This window comes from Oryx dammah, unplaced genomic scaffold (assembly GCF_014754425.2).
Source record: "Oryx dammah isolate SB20612 unplaced genomic scaffold, SCBI_Odam_1.1 HiC_scaffold_2, whole genome shotgun sequence".
Taxonomy (NCBI): domain Eukaryota; kingdom Metazoa; phylum Chordata; class Mammalia; order Artiodactyla; family Bovidae; genus Oryx; species Oryx dammah.
In genome coordinates this window covers 152,603,624-152,631,509 of record NW_024070186.1, presented here as the reverse complement: position 1 = coordinate 152,631,509, position 27,886 = coordinate 152,603,624, and the positions used below count along the sequence as shown (strand labels likewise).

The following is a 27,886-nucleotide window of genomic DNA, read 5'->3' as shown; positions in this document are numbered from 1 at the left end:
CCAGTCTATGGATAAATTGAAGGTTTTAGGTAGGGGAGTAATACAGTCAAAATACTGCTTGATTTATAGTGTGTATTGTAGAAGGCAGAGGTTTGGGGAAACATGGCAGGTTTGGGACTGAGGTGGGAGAAGAAAGTAGAATCTGAACTTGGCATATCTATAAAGGGAATAGAGAGGAGGAGAAAGATGTGGACCTGAAGAATCTGTGGATTTGACATCTGGTAGATTTATAAGCACCTTTTCCCCTGGACATCTAAGCTCTGGGAGAGGGGTGACACATCAAGCAGTCTTCAAAAGTATATTTAGTGGAGGGGGAAATATGTTTGATTTTGAATAGTTTATGTTTGAAACAGTCATGTGGAAACTTTTGGCCAGCAGTTGATCATATTGGACTCAAACTTGGAAGCAACAAAGAGATGGAGGAAGACATCAAAGAGTCACTCTCAGATTGCCCTAGAGAAAATTGAGAGGGGGAGACAAAATGAATTAATAATAAGCATCTATAGCATATGAGGTGCTTTGTATGTACATATTGAAGTTTATACGCCTTCAACCTTGCGTAGACATCCATTTATAGATGAGAATGCTGATTTTCGATTTCAAAGAAATCAAATAGTAATTCACCCAGGGGCATACTGCTAGTTCATGGCAGAGCTGAGGTTTAAATACAGATGGTCCCATCGTAATTACTGCCTGAAAATAATATTTTATATAATACCAAGGGAATGGTCATAGGTTAAGTAATACAAAGGCCACAAAATTTTTTGAGCATATGGGATCTGCAGTTTAAGATTGAATGGTGATGGAAGAGATACGGGTAAGAGGTAGCAAATATAAAGTAGCTGGGTGTTTTGGGATTTATGTTTTAGAAGTTTGGTTGTAAGGTGTTGTGGGGAAAAGTCTCTTCAAGGATGAAGGGAATAAAGAGCAATTGATAGTGTATATATAAGGTCTTAACCTAAGTAAGTGGTGTTCAAGCCCTGGTCTTTATTAGATGGGCGTAGATGCTAGAGCATGTTGAGGGAGAGGATGTGCAAAAAAGCATAATTCAAGTGGCTAGAGGGATTGGTTATCTTAGAACAAAATTGTGGATAAAAGGAAGGGGATGGATGGGAAGCATAGGTAATAGTATGTATCTGTGATACAGAAAAAGAGGAAGATAAAGATAAGGTTAAAGACCTTTTGAGAACTTTCATGGCAAGACACTATTAAGTGTTGTAAAGAATGGAAAGATGAGTTTAAAAATCAGTGATCACTTAATTGTGTTCTATATGTATATACTTCTTATTGTGAAGGTTTGTTACATGGATAAAGATTATAGATTGGAATTTTTAAATCCATTGATTGCATTTTTAGCCTTTAATCAGTCTTCTCTAAATCAAAAAGAATAACTCTTCCCTCATCCTCACTTTTTTTTTTTGCAGCGTCTGTAAGATCTTTAATTAAAGTACAAAAAAAGTGCAGAGGATATAACAAACATTGACAGTTGCTATTAGGTGTTTTTAATTTAAAAATAAGATATTATGATGTCTTCTGTTCCTCCCTTTCCCACCCCTCTACCCCCCCACTGATCCCCCAGTCAGAAGCAATCAGGTAATGAATTTAGTATCAATCTCTGTGGTCCCTAAACTGTGTGTGTGTGTGTGTGTGTATAAAATCTGTTTTGATACATATTCCCCGATGTTTTGTGTGTAAAAATTACTAATGCTGTATATTAAGAACTGTATAGTTCGTTCTGATCATTGTGTAATATTCTATTACTTGAATAAACCGAATTTTATCTGGTTCCCCAGTTGATGAACGTTTGTTTCTCATTTGTTACTGACAGACACTGCAATCAATGAACTTTCTCAGACATGTCTCTGTGTAAGAGTTTCTCTCGGACAGCTGTTCTCAAACTTTGGATTTTGACTCCTTCAAGCTCTAGAAGTTAAGGACCACAGAGACTTTCTGTATCTATGGGTTATATCTTGATATTTACTGTATGAGAAATTCAAACCAATAAACAGATTTATTAAAAATAATAAACTTGTTACATGTTATCATAAATAACATTTCTAATGAAAAATAATATTTCCAAGACAAAAAAAAACCTAGTGAGAAGAATGACATGGTTTTATCTGTTTGCAGATCTCATTTAAACTTAGGCTTAATAAAACTTGAATTCTTGTATATACTTCATTCACTTTCCAGCTGTTACACAAGTCAGGTAGCCTTTGGAAAACTCCACTGTATACTTGTGAGATTAAGGATAAGGAATGTCTTAGCATTAATATGAAAACAGTTTTTACCTCAGACCACTGAAAGGAAGTCAGACACCCCTTCCCACCCCCCTCCTTTCTAGAGTTACTTTTTAAGAACTACAACATAGAGATGGTATGCATATAATGATACTTTAAAGTGCAGGAAGGAAACAGGAGTACTTTTATATTTTTATTTATTTTGGGGGGCTGCTCCTGGTTTTACTGACAAATGGGATCTTTTAGTTTCAGCTTGTGAATTCTTAGTTGCATTATGTGAGATCTGGTTCCCTGACAAGGGATTGAAACTGGGCCCCCTGCAGTGAGAGCACAGAATCTTAGCCACTGGACCACTAAGGAAGTGCCTTTTGTTTATCTTTAAAATCAGACAAATTAAACTTTATGAGTACTTTTAACGTATGAGTTGACATTACTGCCCTCAACCACTTAGGTTGTCAGTCTTGAACCATGTTACTCTGAAGAAGAATTGAGTTCCACATCTCATTAGGGAGCTTGCCACCCTTCCTAGTCCCAGTGGATATTGTTCTATATAAACTGTTCTGTATTTTACCTCTTGATTACTGGTATGATTATCTTCTAGACTTTAGATCATATGATGACAGTACCTTGTTAACTTTTTTTTTTTTTTAACCGGTAATGTTAATCTGGTTGATTTTGATCATTCCCTTGTTCTCTGAGAGGTCTGTCTAAAGAAGTGGACAAAGATTTGAAACAAGGTTCTTAACTGTATGGAAGAGACGTATCGGACCAGGGCAACAGAAGTAAATTTTGAGGTTTCTCATGACTCATCTGACTGTGTTATGCTATTTATAACAGGGGTTGGAATATTAAAAGATGGTTGTAATTTTGTGCCTCTTGACTTGCAGAGATTTGCTTATCTCTGACAATAGTAGAAGTCTGGCTTTATTATGGAATAAAGCTGGCTCTTCAGAGCTTTCTGTAGCAGAATTTATCAGTGATGTTCTTGTTGAAAACATCCCACTCCCTAGTCTTATCATTTTGTTTAGAATTTTGTTTCAGAAGAAAAAAATACGTGGACATATGATAAGGAACTGATTCAGAGAATAATTGGAATAATGGAAAAGTTGGCTTGTAAATCTTGTGGAACAGAATTCGCAGACAAGATGGCCGTTGGTTTTTGTGGGAGTGTTTTGTTTTTGTTTTTTATGTGCTCAGTCGCGTCCAGCTCTTTTTGACCCCAAGGACTGTAGCCCACCAGGCTCCTCTGTCCATGGGGGTTCTTCAGGCAAGAATACTGGAGTGTGTTGCCAAGCCCTCCTCCAGGAGATTTTCCCTACCCAGGGATCGAACCCACATCTCCTGCATTATGGGCGGATTCTTTACCATCTGAGCTACCAGGAAAGCCGAAGAATACTGGAGTGGTTAGCCTATCCCTTCTCCAGTGGAACTTCTTGACCCAGGAGTCGAACTGGGGTCTCCTGCATTGCAGGTATATAGTTGATTAACAATGTTGTGTTAGTTTCAGGTGTACAGCATAGTGATTCCAGGCTTTTTTTTTTCAAATTCTATTCCATTATTATTATGTTATTACAGAGATACCTTGTATCTTGCAGTATCAATTGTCCCTTTCCCTCTCCAGCTCCTTTTCTGTTAACCATAAGTTTGTTTTCTATGAGTCTGTTTCTGTTTTGTATATAAATTCCTTTGTATTATTTTTTAGATTACATATATGTGATATCCATACTTTTCTATTATTTCACTCAGCACTCTCTAGATTCATCCACATTGCTGTCAATGACAATATTTCAGTTTTTATGTCCATGTAATGTTCCATTACAGAAAGAGTCAGACACAACTGGGTGACTGAACAACAACAACAAAGATCCATTGTGTCTATTTACCACATGTTTTTAAGCCAGTCATCTGTTGGTGGGCACTTGGTGCTGCTGTGGAACATTGGGGTGCATGTATCTTTTTAAATTAGAGGGGTGTTTTTTTCCTAGATACATACCCAGGAATAGAATTGCTGAATCATGTGGTAGTTCTATTTTTGTATTTTAAGGAACCTCCATACTGTTTCCATAGTGGCTGCACCAATTTACATTCCCACCAACAGTATACAAGAGGGTTCCCTTTTCTCAAAACCTTTTTCAGTACTTATTATTTGTAGACTCTGATGATGGCCATTCTGAATGATGTGAGGTGATACCTCATTGTAATAGTTTTTATTTGCATTTCTCTGATCATTAGCGATGTTAAGCATCTTTCCATATGCCAGTTAGCCATCTGTTTATCTTCTTCAGAAAAAACATCTATTTAAGTCTTTTGCCCATTTTTTGATTAGGGTGTTTTTTTTTTTTTTTTTTTTTTTTTTTAGTTGTATGACAGGTAATTTTTCTGTAGATAATCTGCATGTGTTTAAAACTCATTTCAAATATACTTTGATAACATAGGGAAAACATTGTTAGGTAAATGATGAACCTTTAGAAGTTTGTGATAACGTTTGTTGAGATAATATGCAGAATCTTTTCAGAGCAACACCATACAACTTTTTAACAATAAGCTAAAAACAAGCTGTACTATGTTATTAGGTAGTGTATAGGATAAACAGCTATTAACAATTGAAGTTTTGATAGAGTTGGTAATAGTTAAATTTGGTTAGGTTTACCAAGTTCCGTTGTGAGCTTAGTCTAAAAGAGACATGTCAACATTTCTGTGTTAATATTGTGTAATTAACAATGTACTGTTCGTGATTTTTTTTTTTTTTTTTTTTTTTTGCGAACTAGAAGATTGATTGCTGAAACGGTATTATAATTTATTATGCTTCAGTCACCTTCATCCTTTTCAATATTTGCATGGTTTATCAATTAACATTTTATTGTATTAGGACTCTTTACTCGTGCTTGTGAGGCCAGAGGTATTTATAGAAACTTTGATAATACTGAGAAAGCATTGTATAAGTTAGTAGTGAATTCAGCAAGAAATCCAGTGAAACTCTGAAGGGGATTTAAGAATTAGAAGCCAAGGTTCAGATGGGGTGGGGGAAATACCAGGGCTCTTGAAAAGTGGAGGGCTATACAGGTACCCCTTAAAAGTTATAATTGGTGTTTGGATAATTCATGATTTTTGGTATAAATCCAAGTGGGTCATGTGGAGGAGATTGTAGACAGTAGCATACCTAACATATTTGACATCCTGAGAACGTCTGTCTGTTTTTTTTTTTTTTAGCTTCATTCCTCTTTTACAACAAAATTATTTTCAAATATAATCATGAAATTAGCCAAGAAAGAAATTTGAACTTCATGTCACTTACAAGTAAATATTACAACAAAGAAATAATTGATTAATGTTTTAAAATTTCATTAATACTTCTTTCTGTTATATGTAGAAAATCTTACCTACATACTGCTATCACAGTAATGAATAATAATATTCAGGTTCTTTTAAGTCTTAACTTCTGCATATTTGTCAAATGATTGTCAGTGTTGATCTTCACAGTATTTGAGTTCAGTAGACAATTATAGTCAGATTTAGCAGTGTTATCTCCACCTGTAAGTGGTTGAAGAACACTTTTCATTAATTCTATTTACTAAAGGTTGTATGTGTAGCAGCAGATACACAATAGTTGGGAAATCATAAACATAAAGTTACCTTTGGCAGAAATTTAAGAAAAGCTCACTTCACAATAAATTCTGGAAATCAAAATACTACCCATGTCTTTTTTGACATCGATTCTAGTGACTTTGCCTGGCGACTTAGTGGTAATGATCCATCTGCCAGTGCAGAAGACATGTGTTCGATCCCTGGGTCAGGATGATCCCCTGAAGAAGGAAATGGTAACCCATTGCAGTATCTTGCCTGGGAAATCCCACAGACAGAGGAGCCTAGCAGGCTTTAGCCCATGGGGTCGCAAAGAGTCGGATATGACTTCTCTGCTAAACAACAACTAGTGACTTCCAAATGTACTGTCAGTCAAAAAAATTTCACTAAAATATTTCACCCACAGTTTCTATGTAGGTCTCTTTTGTAATTGATGAACCTCTTTAAAATTATATGTAATGGCATTCTCCATATTTTTATTCATGGATCATCAAGCTTTGTGTTTTCTTTAAGACTCACTCTGCTGTTTATAAATATTTATACCACACAAAAAAAGATATATCAGGAATGAAGAACTGCAAACAGCTATCATACGTTAAATGTACTGTTTAAACATTTGAATATATACACTTAGGAAGTGCAGAATTGGAGATATAAAATGAACCTGAGGAGACTACAGGCTATCCTGAAAAACAAGAATCTCGGTCAACCAGATATTTTAGGGAAAGGAATATTTTATCCCTGATATCATTTAGAATTGCTAGTATTTGCTGATGATAAAACAGTTTTCAAACAGTTTTATTATTTTGTAAGTCAGACAATTCACCCACTTTTTGCCTGCCCCTGGGTGGATTTCTCCCATTGTTCAACTCTAGGTGTGTTACTACTCTGGAGAGCAGTAATTATCTAATGCTATAGTCTGTAAATCTTCTGCAGTATCCCCTGTATATCTTTATGCCCTTTATCGTGAATACTCCACTTTAATCCTTCTTTTGTCAGAGTTTAGTCTTAGCTGATGTAGAATTAGAATACCCTATAGAAAGCCTGTAATAGGGAAATTTATGGTAATACCCTTTTAAGTTTTCAGAAAGCATAAACTATTCTTTAAATAATCATGTGACCATATTACCTGGTCCACTGTATTTACAAGTTGCTGAATGATAAATCACTTTATCAAGGACAGCCGAGTTTGGGGTTCAGTTGGAGATGTGTTCAAATCTTTATGAAGACCTTAAACATTGTTGACTAATGTAAGAGCATATTTTATAAAGTTGGGGGTTTTGTTTTAATATATGAAATAGTCCAAAATGGGCAAATCTGTATAGAGAGAAAGTAGGTTATTCATGAGGGGATGGAGAAGGAATGGGGATGACTGCTAGTGGGCATGGGATTTCTTTGAGGTATAATGAAAATAATTCTAAAATTACATAGTGTTGATGGTTGTAACTCTGAATATAGCAAAAACCACTGAGATGTACACTATAAAGAGGTGAGTTTTATGGTATATGAATTGTATCTCGGAGCTCTTTTAAAAATAACACAGAAAAGTTATGTTTAACACCATTTTCATTATTTTATTGCTTGATTTGATTATCAGATCAAAAACAGTATCTATTAGCTGCTGACTGGCTCTGCAAGTTGTTTTGTTGATCCTGAATCATAAGTTTCTTGAAAGGATATCTTTAGTTTTTACATGCTATTTTAAGAAGTAATCCAGCAGAGACAGTTCAAGGGAAGGACAGTAAATGAATCTTGCATTTGCTTATTCCCAACTAGATACTAGCATATGGGTTCTTATATATACCTTTCTTTCTATTTTATATATTCTGTATATTTCTTATATATACCTTTCTCTCTATTTTAGAGGTAAGGAAGCTGGAAGGGATGGTGTTATTTGACCGAGAACTGTTAAGAGGCTGCTTGAGTCCAATCCACAGCCCCACAGTACTGCTCTGAAGTTTTTTGAGCAGCTCATCTTTGACTATTGTCTTGTTTATGAAGGGAGCGAGCTTCCCAAACAACTTTTGTATATTTGACTCAAAGTAGCAAGGGCACTGTAATGTATATTTGTGGAAGGATTTGCCAGAGTTTAAGAAGGGTGAAGTTTGGAAGTTTTAAGTCATCTACAGTAATGCAGTAGATGCAGTCAGTGTTGTGAACTTAAGATATGCTTTTTAGACATTAGATTTCATTTGCTAATTTATATTCACAATTAAAATTTTTAATTGGGGATTTTATAAATGTTAACCTTTTCAGTTTTAATCCCATGCTTGTGTTTAGATCTAGTCATTACAACTTTGTGGGGAGAAAAGTATGGATAAAACGTACAATGTATAGGATAGTGTTTTTCTTCTAATCAAATGATTTTATATCCTGGAACCAGTTTTTTATTTGTTCAGTTAGTCTGGAAGGAGCTGTTTAATTCATCAAAATGTTTGATAGCCAGCTTTGGGTAAACACAAAGTTTACTTCGTGAGGCACAATAAAAGCAATTTTGAAACCTGGCAGCTATGCTAGTAAAATGGGGAGTAATGGCATGGGTAGAATATTTGGCAGTTGCAAAGATCAAATCCTGGCCTATTTCATGAGCAAGTGAAGACAAAGGAGTTAAGGATTGATTGCAGTTCAGTGAATCAAAATGGAGGTAAGGAGTAAAAAATCATCTAGTAAGTGGAACTGAGGGGGTTAAAAGGCCTGACAGTCGGGGGTGCAGCAGCCTTGGTTCTAAAGTAAAAGGTTTAATTGAAGGATAGACCCTTGGAAATTGTAAGGGAGTTAGTCTTACATGAAGAATAAATTAGGGCATACTTTGTGGAGTGAGTCATCAGAAATTAACTACTTAGAAAATTAGTTCTGGCAGCAGCACATGGTAACAGAATTAGGGATTGGTGATATAATTAAATAGGGAGGAAGTGTTTGCTATATTACTATATTCTATTTTCATAATGGACATAGAAACATAAGTAGTTAACTTGAAAGTGGTTTCATATATAATTTAACAGTATATGTTTGCATTTATATGTGTGTATTTTGTAAAGCATTTCCCTTGGTTCTGGAACCAGGAGAAAAATTGGTGAGTTTGTGGGTAAGTATAGTAAGGTAAAGAAGTGTAGAAAGGGGTAAGTATGAAAAATTTTAAGACTCTTTAAACTTGAGAATAGTATATGCAGCTTTGCTGTTTGTAAAAATACCTGGTTTATAACTTTATGGAGAAATAAGTAGAACTGATTTGTAGTGTTTAAGTAAAGACCCTGCTCCATAGGAGCAAAGGAACTGTGTAGTTTCTTTTTTCCCATCTAAAGAGCCATGTAAATTTGCCCTGTTATTAGACATACTGTATATTAGCGCCAGACCTGTCTTACCTCCATACATTCCTTTAACCAGGTGGAAAATTGATTAAATATTTGGGTTTCAAAGGATTTGACTCTCTGGAAAATAAATATAACTTACATGGGAGTAAATCCCTGGGTTGGGAAGATCCTCTGGAGAAGGAAATGGCAACCCACTCCAGTATTCTTGCCTTGGAAATCCCGTGGGCAGAAGAGCCTGGAGGGCTACAGTACATGGGGTCATAAGAGTCAGACACAAGTTAGTGACTAAAACAAAACAACAAAAATCATATATCAGTAATTAAAGGGATGCTTTCTTTAATGCACAGATGTCAAAAAATGTACTTAAGTGATTTTTCAGTTTGGGGTTTTATGCACAAAGACTTCAGTTATAAAGATTTTAAATGGCAGATTTTATGTTTATTTTAAAAATTCTGTTTCAGCAGTTTTGAAAAGTTATATTAAAGATTTACAAGACATTAATTTAAACATATGTGTTAACTTCAAAGATATGGTTTACTCCGCAGACAAGTTGTACCTGGTAATGATGATCTTATGTATTTACAATCAAGTTGGAGAAATGCATTTCTGTGTCTCAGACACAAATGTAAAGTTTTCCATTTTTAACCCATGAATTCTAATTTATTTATTTTTGAACTAATGCAAATTAGGTAAATTTAAGTAAGAAAATATCCCACCAAATATCTTTAACATTTTAGAGTATGTCAGTCTTTTTTCCCCCTTCCACTAGTGTTTGGATATGGTTACCAGTGATAACATGAATTGCTTTCTGATTTTAAAAGCCATCTTGGGAATTTGGGGAACATCTAATTTAGATAAATTTCTAAAAGTGGAATCGTTGGTTTAAAAGATACGGATTTTTTGAGTTCTTGATATATATAGCTTTAGATTTCTCTCTGAAATTGAAACTTCCCCATTAGTTCTCATCAGCAGAGTGCTTTCTTTGCTTTTTGCTAATCTACACTCATGCCCATTAGATACATAAGTGAACTGTTATCTCATTGTCTTAATTTGTACCTTTTTGACTATTGGTAAGACTGAACATTTTTTTCCATGTTTGTTAATTAGTTTCTGGCTCTATTTATTATACTTTGTACATTCCAGTTTTATTGTTTTTCTTAGTGTTTGTTATTGATTAACTCATGCACAGTATTCTGCTTTAGGGTAGAGTGGTATAATGGTACTTGTCTAACATGCTTGGCTTGCAGCTCTTCTTTCCTTCCCTGCCCACCCACACCCCCAACTCTCTCTCTCTGTCTCTTTGTCTCACATACATACCCACGGTCACATTAAGTGCCCAGTATTAAAGAATTAGCTCAGACAAAGCTTTGGTAAAGGCATAAAATGAAATGCCAGGTTAGAAGAGACTGTAAAGTATCTCTTACCTGGTTGTTCTAGCAGTATTTTATAGAGCTGTCTTCAGGCTATAATTAGAGGGACAAAGCATCTTTGTGGAGATGATTTTAAGATTTCCCCCCTACGTTTTCTTTTGTTAAATTTAATGTGTGCTTTTATAAAGTATATTTTACCAGTAAACATTTAAGTTAAGTTGGGTTTAACTCTTGATTTGGTTGAAGCCAGTGTATGAGATTTGATGAGACAAATGAACAAAAGAGGGAGGAAGATTGTAGACTTGAACACTTTGATAACTTGATCTGTCAGAAGGGAGATTTGAGTACCAGCCTATTACTGTGAATATGTGTATGTATTTTTGAAAGCATCCAAATTTTTTCTTTAAACTTTGTAATTATTAATAACAGGAGCTTAAGGCAGAATTTGTCATCATGGAGATCATAATAGCAAAGGAAGGAATACTAGATATCTCAAGTATAATTCATTATAGTAAGTTTAAGAGGATAAGATGGGGTAAGTATCCCATTGAAAGAGATTCTGCCTAAAGATTTCTAGTCACTTGGAGCTAGAACAGATTCTCACAGACCAAATCAAACATTTTTCTTTCATAAAGTGTGTTTCGTCTAGTGAGGACTCCATATATTTCAGATATTTGTCATGATTTCATCTTGAATAAATTAGAAAAAATATTGATAAGTTGAGAATATTGTTAAGTGAATTTTAGCTAACTGTCAGGGTCCACGGATTATTAGATAAAGTCTTCCTACAAGTTGCAAGTATAGGTCTTTCTAATTTTTAAAAAACCATGGTGTTGGAAAAAGCCATCTATATAGCAGATTCATGAAAGTTACAAACTAATTGGAATAGCTGCTACATTGAAAACAGAAAGTGATTTCTAGACTACCTAAGTAGATTGAAGGACTGTCAGAAACCAACATAAAATCAACATGAAGTTCTAGTTCTGATAAAGATTGCAGTGAAACAGTCTGAGGGTTTTGGTTGCTTATAAATATGAGTTAATAATGAATTGAGCACTATATATTTAAACTGCGCTGGATCTTCATTGCTTCATTGGCTTTCCCTAGTTGTGGCGAGGGAGGGCTACTGTTTATTGCGGAACGTGGGCCTCTCATTGCAATGGCTTCTCCTCTTGTGGAGCACAGGCTTATGGGATCTTTCAAGACCAGGGATTGAGCCTATGACCCCTCCATTGGTAGGGAGACTCCTATCCACTGCACCACCAGGGAAGCCCCAACTAAGCAGTATTTTAAAAAATAATAATAATAAATGATCTCCCCTACCCCAGAGTGACCATGTTCTGAATCCTAGAACCTTTGAATGTGTTACCTTACTTGGCAAAAGAGACTTTGCAGATGTGATTAAAGGTTTGAGTTAATTGTCCCATGTTATCTGGATGAACCCAGTGTAACCCCAAGGGTCCTTAAATGAGAGAGACATGAAAAGTCAGAGAAAGTGATGTACAGTGAAAGCAGAGGCTAAGGAAGGACAGAAGATGCTATGCTGCCAGCTTTGAAGATGGAAGAGCCAAAGGAATTTAGGCACCCTTTGGCTAGAAAAGGAAAGAAATAGATTTTGACCTAGAGTGCCCAGAAGGAAGGCAGCCCTACCAATGCCTTGATTTCAGACTAATGAGGTTGTGAATTCCAAAAGTGTTGTTTTAAGCTACTGAGTTTGTGGTAATGTGTTCCTGCAGGAAGAGGAAACTGATACAAAACACAACCCACTAGATTCTGCAGGAATATATCCAGGCCCTCTTTATTTTGTTGTATCATACTTTTAAAAGGAATTAGCCAGTATAGTCAGATCTAGAAATCATATCATTTGGCTAATAGTTGAAGCAGATAAGAAAACATGCTTAGTTATGTTTACTTTCTCAAATGAGAAAGATCACTATTGTTCTGTGCTCCAGAGGCAGAATTAGAGCAGGAAAAGGGAGGGAAGGTTATCAGAAGGGAGATTTGGGGTCAGTACAAAGATGACAGCTGTAACCGTTGGAGCTGATTAGTTATGAGTTAGTAAGCCTGTGAACTAACATGGGACCTGCCAGATATATTGTGAAAGCAGTTCTGAGTTTAGTATGAATACTAAATTAGGTAGTAAGGTGCTATAAAGCTGTAAAAGTCTTTGATACTGCTTTGTTTTCAGTATAGAGAAAATTTCTCCAAATGCAGCACTTGAACAGTAGATGTAACACAATACAGTTTTTATGCTAAGCCATAATAAAAAAATTGGGCTTCCCTGGTGGCTTACCTGGTAAAGAATCCACCTGCAAATGCAGGAGACCTTGATTCAATCCCTGGGTGGGAAAGATCCCCTGAAAGGAATGGATACCCACTCCAGTACTCTTGGCTGAAGAATTCCATGGACAGAGAAGCCTGGCAGGCTGCAGTTCATGGGTCACAAAGAGTTGGACACAACTGAACCACTAACACCTTCAGTTTCATGACAAAAACTTAAACTTGAGATCTATGTTAAGATTCCCAGGGCATTATGTACTTCTTTTTACCGAGCCATTTATGTGTCAGATCTAGGCCAAGATAATATACATTATCTCCTTTAATCCTAACAGTTTTATGAAAGTGAAGTCGCTCAGTCGTGTCCAACTCTTTGCAACCCCGTGGACTTGCAGCCCACCAGGCTCCGCCGTCCATAGGATTCTCCAGGCAAGAATACTGGTGTGGGTTGCCATTTCCTTCTCCAGGGGATCTTCCCGACCCAGGGATCGAACCCAGGTCTCCCGCATTGCAGGCAGATGCTTTAACCTCTGAGCCACCAGGGAATCCCAACAGTGAATTGAATATTACTAATCCTCTTTTTCATACATCATTGAAATTCAGAAAAGTTTAACTAAACTTGTCAGAGTTTATGCTGTCAATAAATAGCAGAGTATCATGTTATTTTGACTAACCCTCAAACCTTATGAATTCAACAGGTGTCATGGGCCAAATTTAAAATTGTTCTTTATTGATATTAGGAATCATTGTGAGTGATTTTTTTTTCCTCGTAATTTTTAGAATACTTTGTATATCAGGCACCCAGCAGAACAGTGTTCATGTTTAGGTTTTCTAATAGTCATTCAACTGATGACAACAAAAAAAACAAACTTATGTCTGTTTGCTGGCAAGTATGTTTTTCTTACTAAGGCTTTCTAAGGAGGTTTTGTACCTTTTGGGGCCTACTGCTGCTATTATCCTGTATAAGAGAATTGCATCATTTTCTGTGGCTGCGTTGATACTTTTTTGTTTGTTTTTTTGACAGATCACATTAATTCTGAATGCAGATGTGTAGTAGCAAAGAGAATGCTGCACCTAGTGATGTTTATTGAGCATTTTCCCAGTTGCAGATGATAATACTAGTTATTCAGTTCAGTCGCTCAGTTGTGTCTGACTCTTTGCAACCACATGGACTGCAGCACACCAGGCTTCCCTGTCCATCACCAACTCCCGGAGCTTGCTCAAACTCATGTCCATTGAGTCGGTGATGCCATCCCACCATCTCATCCTCTGTCGTCCCCTTCTCCTTCTGCCTTCAATCTTTCCCAGCATCAGGGTCTTTTCAAATGAGTCAGTTCTTCACATCAGGTGGCCAAAGTATTGGAGTTTCAGCTTCAGCATCAGTCCTTCCAGTGAACATTCAGGATTGATTTCCTTTAGGATGGACTGGTTGGATCTCCTTGCAGTCCAAGGGACTCTCAAGAGTCTTCTCCAACACCACAGTTCAAAAGCATCAACTCTTCGGCACTCAGCTTTCTTTATAGTCCATCTCTCACATCCATACATGACCACTGGAAAAACCATAGCCTCAACTAGACGGACCTTTGATGGCAAAGTAATGTCTCTGCTTTTGAATATGCTGTCTAGATTGGTCATAACTTTTCTTCTAAGGAGCAAGCATCTTTTAATTTCATGGCTACAGTCACCATCTGCAGTGATTTGGGAGTCCAAGAAAAGAAAGTCTCTCACTGTTTCCATTATTTCTCCATCTGTTTGTCATGAATTGATGGGCCTGGATGCCATAATCTTAGGTTTTTTGATGTTAAGTTTTAAGCCAGCTTTTTCACTCTTCCTTTTTCACTTTTGGGCTTCCCATGTGGCTCAGCTGGTAAAGAATCTGCCTACAATGTGGGAGACCTGGGTTTGATCCCTGAGTTGGGAAGATCCCCTGGAGGAGGGAAAGGTTACCCACTCCAGTATTCTGGCCTGGAGAATTCCATGGACAGAGGAGCCTGGTGGGCTACAGTCCATGGGGTCGCAAAGAGTCGGATACTACTGAGCAACTTTCACTTTCATCAAGAGGCTCTTCGGGTCCTCTTTGCTTTCTGCCATAAGGGTGGTATCATCTGTATATCTGAGGTTATTGATATTTCTCCCAGCAATCTTGATTCCAGTTTGTGCTTCATCCAGCCTGGCATTTCACATGATGTAATGCTAGTCAAGCCATACGAAAAAAACTATAGCATTAAAGGTTTCGTTTCTGGCATTTGTCCTGGTGTTCTTTTGTGTTGCCCCCTTTTCTGTGCTACATTGAAATATTTGGTATATTGTCGTTAGTTGTATCTTTGTTCCCTTCTTACTCATCTTCATGGTTTTGATTCTGTAACCTCTCAATTTCTAGCAGGACCTCTGCTTTTTCAAGATCCATATTCCAGTCTGCTGAAATCTCTGCCTGGATTTTCAGTAGGCATCCCAAGTTAAATTCAGTATGTCTCATCGTTATCCCTGAACCAGTGCAATATATATATAGAGAGATGAGCACAGATGCCTACTTGATATTTTGCTTGCATTGTCCATCATAGTTAATGGTCTTTGCACGTATTTACAACAACAGCATTGTATAAGGAGTTGACTATATGGTTTTTCCAGTAGTCGTGTATGGATGTGAGAGTTGGACTATAAAGAAAGCTGAGCGCCGAAGAATTGATGCTTTCGAACTATGGTATTGGAGAAGACTCTTGAGAGTCCCTTGGATTGCAAGGAGATCCAGCCAGTCCATTCTGAAGGATAATAGGCCTGAGTAATCATGGGAAGGACTGATGCTGAAGCTGAAACTCCAATACTTTGGCCACTTGATACAAAGAACTGACTCACTGGAAAAGACCCTGATGCTGGGAAAGATTGAAGGCAGAAGGAGAAGGGGACGACAGAGAATGAGGTGGTTGGACGGCATCACTGACTCAATGGACATGAGTTTGAGTAAGCTCCAGAAGATGGTGATGGACAGGGAAGCCTGGCGTGCTGCAGTCATGGGGTCACAGAGTTGGACACGACTGAGGGACTGAACTGAACTGATAATCTTAAGGATTGTGAGCTTTACAACCAACAAATTCTAGTCCAGACACATTCCCTGGGATTTGACAGCAGATGTAATCCTTTTTGGTATCAGCTGAAAACAGCTGTGACAATCTATGTTAATTGTTAATGTGATTAAATAAAATGATGCACCACCTTATACTTAGGCACTTAGTGTTGCTTCCTTCCACTTTTCTTGAGTTGCACCTTCTTTAGTGGAATAAATACCCTTCCTCTGTCTGTCTCTTAAACGGTAGCACTTAAATGCTCTCTTGCTGGTTTACTGCCTGAGTGATAGTTATACTGCTATATGGTATAGTCTGTATTTTAATTTTTTAAGAAAAATGATTTAAATGTAAACTGTAGAGCATTTCATCAGAATATAACACTAATCTGTCTTGTCTCCTCAGTTGGCTGGGGGGGGGGTGTGTTTGTGTGTGTGTGTGTGTGTGTGTGTGTGTGTGTGTGTGTGTGTGTGGTGGTTTTTTTTTTTTTTTTAAATGGGGAGTTCCTTACTGTAGAAATAATCAAGAATGTAGGACATTGAATGAATATTCGTGCTGGCTTAGGCTTCAGAGAAATATGATTCTCTAAGCTTTTAATGGCTGGAGAAGGCAATGGCACCCCACTCCAGTACTCTTGCCTGGAAAATCCCATGGTCGGAGGAGCCTGGTAGGCTGCAGGCCATGGGGTTGCTAAGAGTCAGACACGACTGAGCGACTTCACTCTCACTTTTCCCTTTCATGCATTGGAGAAGGAAATGGCAACCCACTCCAGTGTTCTTGCCTGGAGAATCCCAGGGATGGGGGAGCCTGTTGGGCTGCTGTCCATGGGGTCGCAGAGTCGGACACAACTGAAGCGACTTAGCAGCAGCAGCAAGCTTTTAATGGCCAGAAAGGTAGTTCTCGCTGTTACTCATTCTTAAGATCGTGTATCAACCTTTTTGTATCCTGTTTCTCTGCTTTAAGATCCAGAAAAGGAAATAGAACTGTAGTAATAAATAACTGTCTCAATAGCTTTTGTAACTTAGAAATGGGCAGAATATGTCCTTTTATAAACTGTGAGCTGCATATATTTTTCAGTTTGTGTTGGAGTTAAAATACTTTAAATCGTTTCTTACCTTCTCATTGTTTTATATAGTTTTAAAGATTACTGTCTCTAGTTGTTTTTCAATTAGTGAGCATTTATATTCATGGAGAATTTTTATTGTGTTGGAAATAAAGAATCATGACCCGAATTAGATAATGCCTTAAAAAAAAAAAATCAGTCTCTGTGTTAGTATCTTTGTTTTTCCCATTCTCTGTATTTTAGTATTGTTGTTCTTGTTCAGTCCTAAGTCATGGCCAACTCTTTGTGACCCCATGAGCTACAGCATGCCAGGCTCCCCTGTCCTTCACAGTCTCCCGGAGTTTACTCAAATTCATCTTAGTATTATTTATCAAAAAATTCTACCTTTCTCTGCTTAAACAGAGTACGTTTTTGGTTCTTAGATTGATCATATCTTGTATCGCATACTTTTTTAAAAAATTACTGTTACCACTATCTATAGTCCCATTGTGTCTGTAGTTTTGAAAAACTGCAAAAATTCTGTTGCCAGAGTATTTTGTTGACAGGTAGGACTATTTATTCTGGAAAAGGAGACTTTTGTTCTTTAGGGTACCTTCTTAGTAGCTATCTGGTAAAGATGGTCTATGTCTTAGGGGTTCCATATTTGAAATTGGAGAGAAATGGAAATATAATTCATATAAGATTGATAATGCTTAGAAGACCCTGAAACTTATTTGAAAATGTATTTTTAGAAGAGTATGTATGCCTATGGTTAAAACAAAAACAAGATTTTAAGAAACTAGATATAAGCTTCTTAATGTCAGAATTTTATCATTATGATTCTTTATGGGCTCTCATTATATCTTGGTTGGGCTTAAACTTTAGGGGAAAGGTGTGTGCCTGTGTGGTTTCATCTCCTGGGACTCCCTGATTGTTAGATTTACTGTAGTGAAATTTGTTAAATATGGTGTCATTTTTATTCCTGACTTATCAAGAAATTGTGAATTCAGTTTTTATAATGACATGTTAAATTTCTTACCTGATGTAATACATGTGTATCTCCAAGTGAACATCAGAATTATTTGAAGTCCTCCAAAATCTCAGTGAGGTTTGGATTTGAAATATTAAATATTGAATCACAATATTGCCATTTTCAGTATAGGAACATGGTGTGTTTGTTTCCATTCAAATCAGTTTTGAGTTCTTCAGTAGGGTTTTATGAATTTTCTGTTACAGATTTTGTCAATTTTTTTACCTTTTCCCCCTTTTTTTGCTGATTTTAGCATAATCTTTTCCCATTCTGTTTTCAAAGTGGTGATGCTAGTATGTAAGAAAGCTCTTGGTTTTTCTTTTTCAGACAAATTATTAAACCTAGTTTCAGAAATTTTATTATTCTTTTAGTTACAAATATATTTGTCGAAATGAAGGGTAAACCTCTAATTTTACTTTTAATTAAAACTTTTTTCCTTTTTTTTTTTTTTAATAAGCTCTTTTCACTTATGGATATGAAACCTCCCATCTCTCGAGCCAAGATGATTCTCATCACGAAAGCTGCTATTAAAGCTATAAAGGTAAGAGTAAAAGAAATATATTAATTTGGAAAGTGTTTTTAAAATGTTGAAAATATTATTGTTAAATTTGAGGTTTCATATTGTGAAGTAGTTCAGGCCTAAGTCAAAGAGCACTAACCAAGTTTTGCTGAAAGTACATAATTACAACTGTGTGATGTGTCTACATTGTAACATACTTCAGAATCTGTTATGTTGTATTTCCTGTTTATATTTTTTTACTTTTATTGAGGTATAGTTGACAGATTTAGTAGTATGTAATAGAGCACGGTTTGATGCACATGTACATTGTGAAATGATTAGCTTATACTAACTGACACATCCATCACCTCACATAATTACCTTGTTTATGTGTGGTGCTAAAAAAAAGTTGAACTCATTGAGGTGAGGAGAATGACAGAGGCTTTTTGTTGTTATTGTTTGTTTTATTCCATTTAATTCTTACCATAATAGATCAGTGGAGTATTAGCTTTATTTTTATTTAAAAACTTCAGACTTCATGAAATTGAATGTCTTACCCAAGATCACACTTTAAAAAAGTGAGTCTCTTTAAAAACTGCATTATTTAGTTCCAGTTCCATTGTTCTTCTCTCTCCCATAAAGTCACTTGATGAACTGTTTTATGAAGATTTACTGATTAAAAATGGAAGAAAAGAATCTTTTGGTAGGTTTTTGTAGTTTCTGTTTTAGTTAATAGTTTCTTTCTGATTTGTTAAGAATTTTTTGAGTTGTTGACTATGGATTATTTACCTGGGTTCTTTCAGTATTACCCTGGGAATTATTCAAATTGTACAAATTTTGAGGTTTTAGGTATTTTCTAATTATAGGAAATGTATTGAACAGAAAAGTGTGTTAGCTGGATAATATTCTTTTTGTTCTTTTCAGCTTTATAAGCATGTGGTTCAAATAGTAGAAAAGTTCATAAAAAAGGTAACTATCCATTTTATTATTACCTCATTTTAGTTATGATCAGTATTGTACTTTGTGAGTTGTAATTTGAATAATTACTTCTAAAGTCACTCTACAGAAAAGTTGTCACTGGAAGTCTTGTTTTTTTGTTTCATAACAAAACAAAAATGTATAGCAATACTGTTGATTGAGTACTTACTATGAGTCAGGATTTGAAATAGTTTTTTGTCTGCTTGAGCCTTCTCTCCCCATTGCCCTGATGACTCTGTTGACTTTTAACTTATCTAGGAGTACTTCAAATGAAATCACTCTGGTGTTTTCAACTTCCCTTTCTCCCATCATAATTAAACCACTTTTCACTTCTACAGTTATATGTTGTTTGATAACATATGTAACATCAGCGCATGTCTATGTCAGTAAAGGACTGAGAAGGGAGACTTAGACATCATTGTCTTCTCTCCCAACCTAGAGCTGTACCTTTTTTTTTTTTTTTTTTTTTTTTTAACTTTTTTGGCCATGCCATATGGCTTGTGGAATCTTAGTTCCCCAACCAGGGATCAAGCTGTGCCCCCTGCATTGGAAATATGAAGTCTGTTTTCCTTAGTAGAAATTTCTAGAAATAGAGTTGTTGGATCAAACAAGGCTTTGTGTTTATTGCTAAATTATTTTTCATGAAGGTTGTACCACCAGAAATGTTTGCAGATGTCTGTCTATTCATTTCATCTTGTCAGTTTGTAAGGCCAAGAATGACTTTGCCTTTTGGGTTTTGTTTCTCTGATACTGTACTTTATTAGAATTGAAATTAATATTTTGGTTAAAATTGGCTTTTTGATGATTTTAAAAGTTAAAAGTTATTTTTTTGAGCATAATGAATGAGAGTAGATTTTTCCTTAATAAATAGATCTGTATGGAGGTGACTTAGGCATTGGTAAAGTAATGCTGATTCTAGGAAGTTGGAATGGGGGGAGGACAGAGGGATCAGAAAAAAGTAAAATATTGGGAGTCTGAAACATTAAGAGAATGGTAGTTCTCTACAGCCCTGTGGGCTAGCCAGTAAGAGAATTTAACATTTAAGTAGTTATTTAATTACTTGATTAATAACTTTAGTTATTTCTATAGAAATAACCTTGGATTATATAGTTTCATAAGAGTGAGATTAATGGGTGTCAGATAATGATTTACTTTTCTTGTATTCACTTTACATCTTTAATCTTTGTAGTGTAAACCAGAATACAAGGTTCCAGGATTATATGTAATCGACTCAATTGTGCGACAGTCTCGTCATCAGTTTGGAACTGATAAAGATGTTTTTGGGCCAAGATTCTCTAAAAACATAACTGCCACATTCCAATATCTGTATCTTTGTCCATCTGAAGATAAGGTATAGTTTATAATTTTTAAATTAAACTTGTATTCTTATCCTATTCTTAAATATACATTAGGTATTTAAAGCCTACTGTATTATTAGGAAATGGCAGCCCACTCCAGTGCTCTTGCCTGGAGAATCCCAGGGATGGGGGAGCCTGGTTGGCTTCCATCTATGGGATTGCACAGAGTTGGACACCACTGAAGCGACTTAGCAGCAGCAGTATTATTAGAAAGGTTGATCACATAGTGATCTCTGTGAACTTGAAACAAAACGCAGTTTTTTTCTGTAGTAGTCATATCTATTTTCTTGTGAAGTCTTAGAAATGTTGTACTATTGAAGTAAAAAAGGAGCATCAGTTCAATTCAGTTCAGTTGCTCAGTCGTGTATGACTCTTTGCAACCCCATGAATCGCAGCACGCCAGGCCTCCCTGTCCATCACCAACTCCTGGAGTCTACTCAAACTCATGTCCATCGAATCGGTGATGCCATCCAGCCATCTCATCCTCTGTCATCCCCTTCTCCTCCTGCCCCCAATCCCTCCAAGCATCAGAGTCTTTCCCAGTGAGTCAACTCTTCGCATGAGGAGGCCAGAGTACTGGAGTTTCAGCTTCAGCATCAGTCCTTCCAAAGAACACCCAGGACTGATCTCCTTTAGGATGGACTGGTTGGATCTCCTTGCAGTCCAAGGGACTCTCAAGAGTCTTCTCCAACACCACAGTTCAAAAGCATCAACTCTTTGGTGCTCAGCCTTCTTCACAGTCCAACTCTCACATCCATACATGACCACTGGAAAAAAAGGAGCATCATCTTTCTTTAAAGAAAACATTATTAGAAAGATTTCTTGTGATTGAATGGTAAAGAAATTCTGCAGTAGAGGAGGACAGTGCTTATGTCAAATTGTTGTTTATTCCACAAGGAAGGGACCAATCATTGACTTTCCCCATCATATAGAGATGTTGAAGTATAAATGATATTCATTAGCAATCAGACTACTGTATTTAATTCCTCACATTTATAGCTGGTTTTACTCTGTACTGTAAAAAGATAGAAAAACATAGACAAAAAAATTAGACTCTTAATAGATAGGAGAAATACACTGGTAAGCTCAGAATAACGAAGACTAGAGCCTATATAATAAATGACATATAAATTTGCGTGTTATGGATTCTCTGTATTCTTGGAGGAATGCTCTTGTGGAAGAGATGTACAAGAGAAAAGTTCATTCCTAGAGTAGGAGATAAGAGTTGTAACCATGAATAACACATTTTCTCTGGATCTCCTTCAAATTTGGTAGCCCACAAAACAACTTACCTAGCAATTAGAGGCCAGTTAATTGTGTTAAATATTTTAACTATTAAAATCATCCTGGATTTTACTCTTCTTAGATAACTGAATTTTTTGGTTTCTTTGTAATCATAAATATGAAAATTTCAAGTAATTCTAATGCATTTCTTCTGATTCTCTAGGTTAATTGTTTGTTTTTTTCCTCTCCCTGTTTCTCACCCTGGATTACACTACTGAAGGAAGGCCCGTTAGAGTCATTTAATGAGGCTGTAATTCTGATGATAGATTGTTTTCTATTTATGAAACAGATGTAGCATGGAAATGTTAGCCTGTGGTGGTTTGTTCTGTCTTTTCATAAGAGGTATAATTATTTATGCTAATACTTATTGTATATTCGTGTTTTTTTCACATAACAGAGTAAAATAGTTCGCGTATTAAACCTTTGGCAAAAAAATGGAGTATTCAAAATTGAAATTATTCAGCCTCTTTTGGACATGGCAGCAGGAACCAGTAATGCTGCTCCGGTAACAGAAAATGTTACTAATAATGAAGGTAAGGTCAGGTGTGTCTGTGCACTTAGAGAATTGTATCATTTTTTGTACATGATATGTTTGGAATCAGTTTATAGTGATGGAATTTTTCTGTAAGAAGGAACTTGAGTTTACATCTTGGAAGATAAAGTATTCTTCCCATCATTATTATTTCTAATAAAAAATATTCAGTGCTTGTTACAGTATAGGCTGTAATACCATAATCTATATTTTTTACTGTATGTTAAACTGAATGGAGTATTGTTTTAGTAAAGAAGCTTAATGGAGCTTAAAGGAAATATTTAGAAGTTAAAAGTTTTTGAGGCCTTAATGATCTTTTCTTTTTTAGGTTCACCTCCACCTCCAGTTAAAGTTTCTTCTGAACCCCCACAAGCCACTACAAACTCTGTACCAACTGTACCACAGTTGCCCAGCTCTGATGCTTTTGCTGCTGTGGCCCAACTGTTTCAGACAACTCAAGGTCAACAGGTAAACTGTCTGTCCAAAGATTAAATAGTTTGCAGTTAGGTCCTATTGTCAGTTCTTATTTTACATTCCTGGTTACCGAGCACTTTGTGAGGAGGGAATGTATCTACTGGAAAAAGCCTTTGCGAGGAAGGTGAATTCACAAGGATACTGGGGGAAATGTGGGAGAGGTAAGCAAGGGACCAGCACCCTGAGGAATAGTGTGCCCCTTTGGAGAGAACTGCGGAGTTCTAAGGGTGGTGAAGTTGCTCACAGCTCTAGTTACAAAGTTATATGGATTGATGCAGATGATTGTTTTATTCTTTTTTAGAAAACATATATATATTGTTCACAATTCAGTGTATTTTCTCTTCTCTCTGACCATCATTGTCTACCATTGGCTTTTAACCTTAAGTGACACACATTGTATCCCTGATACATTCATTCAAGATAAACTTAACCATTACTAAAAGGTTGGTTCCTTTTTCCAAGTTCCTCCATGCCTGTGCTATTTTGATTCACCATTAAGATTTTTTTTTTAGTGAATTAACTTTTGATACTATGATTATCCTTTGTTGTGTGGTTTATCAGTTTTCCCATTCTTTAAGCTTCAGCAGATCCTTCAGACTTTTCAACAGCCTCCAAAACCACAGTCTCCCGCCATTGACAATGCCGTGATGGCTCAGGTTCAGGCTATCACAGCTCAGTTAAAGACAGCTCCTACACAACCACCTGAACAAAAAGCTGCTTTCCCCCAACCTGAACAAAAAACTGCATTTGACAAGGTATGCTTCTCTCACATAACCCATCCCATTGTTTATCACTCTGTAGAAGTTAACCCTTTTCTGACTTACCTGGATTGTTCATTTAGTTATTTGAGGGATTTTCCCCTCTCGACATCAAAACATTGATTCTTATTCTTGGTTATAAATGTGATATATACTCATTGCAGAATTTTCAATATAAGAGAAAAATAAACAGTATAAAGGAAACAGAACATTCACCATTAACCCCCTTACTCAGGGATAACTACTGTAACATTCTGCTATATATCTTTTCAGAATTGATTTCCTGTGGATATGGTCTTTTGTTTTTTGGTCATTATGTGTATCTGTGTTTGTGTGTATGTGTGTGTATATACATATATAAAAACAGGTATTTTTAATCTATATGAATAAATATATATACACATTGTTTTTAACTGGCTTATTTTTCGTCTTAATCCTCACGTCTCTGGGTGGTGGTTAAGGTTAATAGATGTAAGTATGTACTGAGTGCTCATTAGGATATTATTATTCCATTACATGGGCATATCAGTTTAACCATTCCCCCTGTTGAAAGACATTTAAGTTGCTTTCTGTTTTCTGTTGTTGAAAACATTAGTTACCTTATCTATAATATGAGAGTTTGGGTTGGTTTAGTGTCTTCAGACTTCTCTTTTGGGCCTTAGGTATGTTTAAGGCGCTCCCACTAAGGGTATAGATGTGTTGAAAATGCACAGCTCAGAGCTTCCTGTTGAAATGTTTGCCTAAACAACTCCACTCTTAACCTGTTTGTGTCTTGTCTATATATACTATATAAAATTTAATTTCATTTTACAAGTTGCAGTACAAAAAACACCGAAGTTTGATAATCCTAGAAAGAACTATCTTTTAATCATCTCTAAAATATGTTTCTTTCTAGCATTCTAAGATACAGTAACTGTTGCTAGTAGTTAATATTAAGAATCCATATGGAAATTACTGCTTGTTCTATCTATATGATTTATGAGTGACTACTGATTAAAAGAAGGTTGGATTAAAATTTTTGAGTACAAAAGAAGTACATGCTTTTAGGGGAAAGAAATGCAGATAATACAGAAAGTTCTGGAGTGAAAAGGGAAATCAGTTCCACTGATTTGTGTATGGTTTTTCAGACCTGTTTCCTCTGCATATGTGAATATAAAATGTTAAGTACTGTGGTTTTGTTTTTTAGTCTTCTGTTCTGTGTTGTGATTGGGAAAATTCTCCCCACTTGTATTAAAAATTCTCTATTTCTCCTAGTAGTTTTATATTTCTGTTTTTTATGTTTGTCTCAGTGTATCAAGAACTTATATTAGCATATAGTTCAAAATAGTTAAACCTTTGTATTTTTGGAAATAGCCAATTCTCCCTCACAATTTTTGTCACACACTTTTTTCGATGTCTGTCTCTAGATACCATTTTGTCCCACTAGTATCTGTGTTTGTTTTGGCATCATAGCAGTTTAAACACTTGTAACTTACAGTTCATTTCTGGATGTGTTTTCTGCCTTTATTGTTTTTCAGACATTCCTTGCCTATTCTTGGGCATGTGAATTGGTATGTTCCAGAGAAACAGAACCAGTTACAGGCACAGACACACAAAGGGGAGAAGGGGGGAATTTCTTTTAAGGGATTGGTTCATGTAGTTGTCAAGTATAAGTTAGAGTGTCAGGCTGGAAATCCAGATAAGAGTTAATGCTGCAGTCTTGAGTCTAAATTGTGCAAGGCAAAAGGTTTTCCTGTTGCTGTCTTGAGAATGCCATCTTTGGGAAACCCTGCTATAAGGCCTTTGACTGATTGGTTGAGGCACACCGATATTATGGAAGGTGTTTCTTTATTCACAGTCCACTAATTTAAATGTTAGTCACTTTTCTTTTTCTTTGCTGCTCCATGCAGCTTAAAGGATCTTAGTTCCCCAACCAGGGATTGAACCCCAGGCTATTTGTTTCATTTATTCTTAGATAATTTACTCATTTTTCGTGTTTAGTGTTTCATAACACTTCCATGTCCAACTCTTTGCAATCCTGTGAACTGTAGCCCACTAGGCTCCTCCGTCCATGGGATTCTCCAGGCAAGAATACTGGAGTGGGTTGCCATTTCCTCCTCCAAGGGATCTTCCCAACCCAGGGATCAAACCGGCACCTGCTATGGCCCCTGCATTCCAGGCAGATTCTTCACTGCTGAGCCACGCTGGAAGCCCAATTGATGCTGTCGAGGGAAACTACTGAGTTTTTATGTTATCTTGTAAATTATCTTGTTTTTTCTAGTTGGTTCTCTCAGGTTTTGTAGGCTGCTAAATTTGACTTTTCCCCTTCAACATCTAGACCTGTTTCTTTTTTTTTACTGTCTGATGGCTAGGACTTCCAGAAAAATAAAATGTTGAGTAATAGCAGTGCTAGCAGTGGCATTCATATTTTGTTGTTAAGTGGATTGATCAGTGTTTGTTAGTTACATTAAATTTAGAAAAAGGAATTGTGCTTTGCTTTTGACTGAAAAAGTCTATTTTAAGCTAGTCAAACAGCTGACTGGGAACAGCTTGTCTGTTTCAGCCACTTCATAGATGTTCAGTTTCCTTAAAAGCAGCAGAAATATCTTTTTAGATAGTAGGACTCAGTTAAATTTTTTAATTGCTTCAGATGTTTTCCCAGAGCAATGGGTATGAGTTGTAAAACTTTTAAGGAACATGTATATATGTGATAAACTGCAGAGAGTTCTTTTGTTTGTTTTTGTAGATAGTTTAAACCTAAGTTTTTTTGTTTTGTTTTGTTTTAATTTTATTTAGTTTTGGCTATGCCGAGTGTTCGTTGCTGTGCAGGCTTTTTCTAGTTGCAGCAAGCAGGGGCTACTCTCTAGTCTCCTCGTGTTGGCTTTTCTTGTTGTGGAGCACAGGCCCTAGGACATGCAGGCTGCAGTAGCTGCAGCTCTTGGGCTCTTGAGCACAGCCTCGTTAGTTGTGGCACACAGGCTTAGCTGCTCCATGGCATATGGAATCTTCCCAGACCAGGGATCAAACCTGTGTCTCTTTCACTGGCAGGCAGAGTCTTCACCCCTGAGCCATCAGAGACGCCCTAGACCCGAGTTTTAATTTTGGCTCCTGTCATTGACTCTATTGATGTTGAGTTACTTAAACATTTACTGTATACCTCTGTAAAAGAGCAATGGTAGTACCTTTTTTTTTTTTACTTCCTTGAGGGTTAAATTAACCTCATGTGCAAAAAGCAACAAGGTGCCTAAGCCATGTTGGGTCTCTCGATTATAATCAGAATTTTTAATCATGTGGCCCAGATTTATGAAGAAAGAAGCAATTTAGAAATCTGTCGTCCAGTAAAGTAGAACCAGAATTTCCAGGCAGAACTATCACAGAACAGCACAAATTTAGGAGTTTGAGATTGGAAATCCATGAACGGGAAGGTCATACCCTGAGAGGAAAAGACTGCCTTATTGAATGCCAGGGACTGAGGTTAAAAAAAGACTATTGTCCACATCTAGACTCTACTATATATAACTGTACAGTCTAGGTTATGTTTCTTAATTACCTGACCTTAGTCTCCTTGTCTGTAAGAAGAGGAAACTATATCTACCTTGCATGTTTCTTGTGATGAAGTATTATGTATAATCTACCAAAACACAGTAGTGGTTGTGTAACATTGTAAGGAAAAACCCGAACAAGCTTTTGGGCTAGCCCAATACTTTGATTCCTTATTCTGAATAAATGTAATTATATTTCAAATGACTCTCTAGACATGTGATCCTGTGGAGTACACTGGTTGGTTTTTGCTTTCTGTTTTTGTTTTAATGGAAGTTTCTGGTAAAAGGTGAGCTATGAAGTTTTAAGAAAGAAGCAAGGGCACAGGTAGATTTTGTAGCCTTGTCTGTGCCCTTCTCTCTCTTTTTCATATTCTTGAGTGAGCAGAATTTATAAGATAGTTATAAGATTGGATAAGATGGTTTTTCTTTGTGTACATTTTACAAAGCCGACCAAAAATATATACCCATTTTCATGTGTGCAAAGTTTTTAGTCTAGGAAAATGTTTTTGTAAAATCTTTCTACTGCTAAATTAGTTATAATACAGAAAATAGAAAAAAAAAAAAGGAAACA

At 36.3% G+C, this 27,886-nt stretch overlaps 1 protein-coding gene across 2 annotated transcripts in view; it reads left to right on the top strand.

Annotated features, from left to right (window-relative positions):
- The window catches only part of SCAF4 (SR-related CTD associated factor 4), a 60,818-nt gene that overhangs the window by 3,006 nt on the left and 29,926 nt on the right, over positions 1 to 27,886 (top strand). For both annotated transcript variants that reach the window (XM_040227943.1, XM_040227949.1), the window contains exons 2-7: positions 18,369 to 18,452; positions 19,335 to 19,379; positions 20,578 to 20,739; positions 22,428 to 22,563; positions 22,891 to 23,030; positions 23,615 to 23,791. In XM_040227943.1, the coding sequence (XP_040083877.1) occupies positions 18,369 to 18,452; positions 19,335 to 19,379; positions 20,578 to 20,739; positions 22,428 to 22,563; positions 22,891 to 23,030; positions 23,615 to 23,791 (744 nt within the window). The remainder of the gene's footprint in view (positions 1 to 18,368; positions 18,453 to 19,334; positions 19,380 to 20,577; positions 20,740 to 22,427; positions 22,564 to 22,890; positions 23,031 to 23,614; positions 23,792 to 27,886) is intronic.